The sequence below is a fragment of the Asparagus officinalis genome, chromosome 7 (assembly GCF_001876935.1).
Source record: "Asparagus officinalis chromosome 7, Aspof.V1, whole genome shotgun sequence".
Classification (NCBI taxonomy): domain Eukaryota; kingdom Viridiplantae; phylum Streptophyta; class Magnoliopsida; order Asparagales; family Asparagaceae; genus Asparagus; species Asparagus officinalis.
The window spans coordinates 148,248,929-148,253,461 of NC_033800.1; the positions used below are offsets into that span (position 1 = coordinate 148,248,929).

Sequence of the window (4,533 nt, forward strand, 5' to 3'; positions counted from 1 at the left end):
AACAAAATAGAAAATAGAAAACATTAAAAAATGAATAAAATTTAGTAAAGTTTTAATAGAGAATCATCATCATATCTGTGAGGTTCCGAAACCTTAATTGATTCTTTTGGTGTTGTCTCTGGCCATGATGAGCCTGAAACTATTTTAAGAAGAGTTCCAAGAGAGTCAGAGATTGAGAGTCGAGGAGAAGATTGAGAGTTGAAGAGAACGGTTCTAATTTTATTCATAATCCATTCACTGACTTTGCAATCTCTTATTTATACAACTCAACTCTCAAGTAAAGAAACATGCACAATTAGTAAATGTGCACAACAGTTTTTTTAACAGAAAAACTGTCTGTAACTAAAACTGACATCTTTATTATAAGAACCCATGTACTTTCAGATTATATTAGAACCCCATTAACTAATGCAAGTTCTCATAAAATAAATTTTACCTTTCTCTATATCCTCACAAGTGATAAAGTTCTCAAAAAGAGTTAATTTCACGAAACCCCCCTGAACTTTGGGGTTCGTTGCACATAACCTCCTACATATTGTTTATCTCACATGACCACCTAAACTTTATCTTATTTCACATAACCCCTTGTATGTAATTTGCAAACAACTAAAATGTCTTTGAGTGAAAAAAAAATCAAATTCTATCACTTCTCATTTACATGCATCATACTCCTTCCCCAAAAATTTGTGTTTCTTTCCTCAAGAAAATTTTAATATTTTGCAAATTACAGGTAGGGGTCTAGAGATAAAGCAAAGTTCAGGGTGTTTTGTGAGACAGCTCCAATAGTTCAGGAGGGTTAAGTGAGATAAACAAAGTTTAGAGGTATGCGCAACGACCCCTAAAGTTCAGGGGGTTCTATGAAACTAAAGCAAAATTTCAGGGTTTTATGAAGTTCAGGAGGTTGTTTGGTTACTAATTCAAAAAGTTAAGGGGGCTTTGTGAAATTATGAGACGGGTTGTGTGAGCCCAATTTCTCCGTTTTCTCGCGGGCCTCGGGAACTCCCCCCTCTATCTCTCTGCTCTATATATATGTACCCTTAAAAAAAAGTTGAGAATTTTGTAATCAATTGATCGAATTTATTAGTTGATTGAAATCAGTACGTCTTCTCTATTTCTTTCTTTGCTTTGCTTGATCGATTCTTTTTAAATTGTTTTGAACTGATCAGTTGGTTTCGTTTCTCTCCGTGTATCAGGGATTCATGGCTAATAGTTCGTTCCGGCTCGAGCACCCCCTCGGTTTGCTCCCCTTCTTCCTTAATTTCTTTTAAATTTAAGGTTTTTTTTTTTAGTTCCTAAAGTTGCAATCTTTTTAGGTCTGGATAGCGAATAGCTGAATTTCTCTGGTTAAAGCAGTATATTGATTGACTATCATGTGCACTTCGATGGAATAATCTTATAAATATAAGAGAGTTACATTTGTATGACTCTTTTATCGCGTTTTCTTGGCATGATTTGATGGCTCAAGTTTGTGTTTGAAACCCCAGAAGAAATAGGAAGAAATTTTGAGGGTGTCTTTAGAATTTCTTTGAATTTTTTGGATTACAAGTCTTGCTGAAGAAGAAAGATGCTCCCTTTGAAAACCCTCTGAAGTTGGCCGTTAGGACTGTCAGAGAGTTGGGAGCACCCAAAGTAATGGCTGATTAAGGCCATGTTTGACAAACTTTATTTTGTTCGACCTTATAACAATAGGTAAGCTTACTTACAATGCCAAACAAATAAGTTGGAATACCCCAACTTACTTTTTTCCTACTTATATAAAGAGAAAATAAGTTAGTTATATGTATTAAACATGACCGTGGACCTTTGTAAGGGAAAAAAAAACACGGTGAATTTTTTTTAAAATACACTTTTTTAAATTTTATTAGCCAAATCGAGCCCTTTTCATTTAATTAGAAAAATCGACCTCTTTTCGTCATGTCAACATGGCTTGTCAAAAGGAGGTCGATTTTGCAAAATAGAGTTTTTAAAATACAAGTGAATGCTAGTCCCGTGTATTTGGTAGCCACTAATCACTGATTAATTAGATCTTTAATTATACACGGGGCTAGTAGTCCTGTGATTAGGGACTACTACGTACATGAGATTAGTAGTCCCGTGTATTTTAAAAACTCTATTTTGCAAAATCGAATTTATTTTGGCCAGCCGTTATGACGTTGACCAAAATGTGGATTTTGCTAACTAAATGAAAAAGGGTCGATTTTTCTAATAAAACTTAAAAAATGTCTTTTTAAAAGATTTCTCCAAATAGCACAATTATAACTGAAAATAAGTGAGTTTCCAGACATGCTCTAAGTGAAGAGCTGTCTTTTAATGGTGCCGTTGAATTTTTATGTTACACCTATTGGCATAGACATTTTATACTGCTAGTAGTTTACTAAAAAGAAAAAAGAATGTTAAGAAGTGTTTTGTTCCATATGGTTAAGAAGAGTGCAGCAGCACTTGTTAAGATATCATTTAGTTATTGTTGGACTTTCTGCAGCTTGGGCTGAGAGACATTGAGCACTTGGTGCATAGTGCTATTGTGAGTAGGGGTGTTATCGGAGCGGATACGGCTCGGATATCGCACTTACCATATCCATATCCGCTTTTTATAAACGGATACGGATACGGATACGGATCATTCTCGGTAAGAAAAAACTTTAACCATATCCGCACTTATCGGAAACGGATACGGATCGGATATTTGAGAATCGGATCGGATATGATCACGGATACAAACGGATATTCACATATAATTAGAATTACTGAAATTGAGCACAAATCTATTACTATTAGACATATAATGTTCATCCAAAACCTTCAGTAGCACAACCCATGACACAAACATTTCACAAGACAACCATGACACAACAAGAACATCATCCTTACTAACTAAATCACCAAAAACCATTACAAGAGCAAACCGCACACACATATATGACAAAATGTTAAAACCAAGTGAGGACTAAAGATAAAACCAAGCAGATACCAAGTCCTTTCTTTTTGACATGGAACATGAGTTACCACATCTAGGTGAAATATAGCTGTGGTGTAAATGAATTAGTTAAAGCTATCTATAGGAATGGGGCTCCCTCTTGATGATGTATATTAGGTTCTTCCTATGCCTCTGCTCTAAACACTGGATGGACACATTTTGATTCCCGCAAATGTTTAAATGTACGAAAAGGTAGTTGGATGATGAAATGTACAAGCATACCTTTGGACGAAACATATGACATCTTTTAAGATTTTAATTTTACAATGGATTAGGTTCTTTTATGGCTCTACTTAATGTTACAATTTTTCTCTGTGGCCGGATAGATGACAGCTATTCTCAATCGTACATGCATTACCAGGAAATAGAATGCAATAGCAAATAAGGAGCAAATGTGCTAAGAAAAAAATGCATACCTTCCACAACGACTCTGCAATGTCAAGTGCGGGCTGAGCAACAGCAAGCTCAAGTGTATACCCCGAGCACGCTCCTTTTCATTTAGTGATCTCTCCAACTCAGCATACTTGGTCCAAGCATAGCAATTTGCTGGAGCCCACTCCTAATACTCCCCATATAGAATTCTGCAACTATCAATTTCACCAAGCGCAAGTTCGATTTCAATGTACTTCTTAAATAGATGTCGCCAATGAAAGAATTTAATTGTGTTAGCAATGTCATGGCATTAGGATATCTCTAATATGGAAAGGGAATAGCACTTGCACACCATATAAAACTATAATCATCCAAGATTAGGCGAGCATCCCTGACATTTTTCCGTCTCACTCAAATTGAGCTGCCAAGAGCCATATCTTTGCAAAAGAAAACTTCTCGTGAGGAATCAAGTCAATACCTGTCCCGGTAAAGAAAAATACAACAACATCAAGAAACGAATTCTCTAATCACAGGTAGACACATATACATCTTGATAAAGAAAATAATAAATTCAATGTACAAGTAAAACTCTTTTGTCATCATCCAGACTAATAGGAAGAAAATATGTGACATATAATAAACAACATACGATCGGTGAAGAGGAACGCTGGAGAACGATCGGTGAAGACGAACGATGAAAGAAGACGATCTGTGAAGACGAACGCTGGACGAGGACGAGGACGAGGATCCGCTGGACGTCGAACGGCGCGGGGCGAAGATGACGAACGGAGGCTGGAAAATTGAATGGGGGCTGGAGACGGAAATGGATGGGCGCCGCTGGACTCAGGAAATGAATGGGGGCTAGGGTTAAGAGGTTTGGGTTAGCGGTTACGGGTTTGTAATTGTAATTTTGAGACCCGACACCCGAATCAGTATTATATTGCGGATATCCGTATCCGCAACCCTCATATCCGTTACCGAATCCGTATCCGAAAAAAATCCAAAACCATATCCGTATCCGTTACCGTATCCGCCCGGTTTCAAAACTAGTCTATCATATCCGCATCCGTTCGGATACGGATGCGGATCGGTTCGGATATATCCGAACCGTTTGGCACCCCTAATTGTGAGATAAGGCAAGTCTATGTGCTGACTCCCCTATCCTTTATGTCACTTATATTATGAGA

At 37.1% G+C, this 4,533-nt stretch overlaps 1 protein-coding gene and 1 long non-coding RNA gene across 3 annotated transcripts in view; one reads left to right on the forward strand and one right to left on the reverse strand.

Moving 5' to 3' along the window:
• LOC109850931 (autophagy-related protein 8C-like) overlaps positions 984 to 4,533 on the forward strand; it is a 5,874-nt gene continuing 2,324 nt past the window's right edge. Inside the window, exons 1-2 of the mRNA XM_020421015.1 lie at positions 984 to 1,097; positions 1,194 to 1,236. Coding sequence (XP_020276604.1) covers positions 1,200 to 1,236 — 37 coding nt within the window. The 5' untranslated portion in view covers positions 984 to 1,097; positions 1,194 to 1,199. The remainder of the gene's footprint in view (positions 1,098 to 1,193; positions 1,237 to 4,533) is intronic.
• On the reverse strand, positions 2,521 to 4,465 carry LOC109850932. Of its 2 annotated transcripts, none has more exons than XR_002249618.1 (3): positions 3,996 to 4,465; positions 3,699 to 3,824; positions 2,521 to 3,561 (listed from the first exon to the last, which is right to left on the reverse strand). It is a non-coding gene; the product is annotated as an uncharacterized LOC109850932 (long non-coding RNA). The 2 variants fall into 2 exon arrangements; XR_002249617.1 differs by having other exon boundaries at positions 2,521 to 3,602.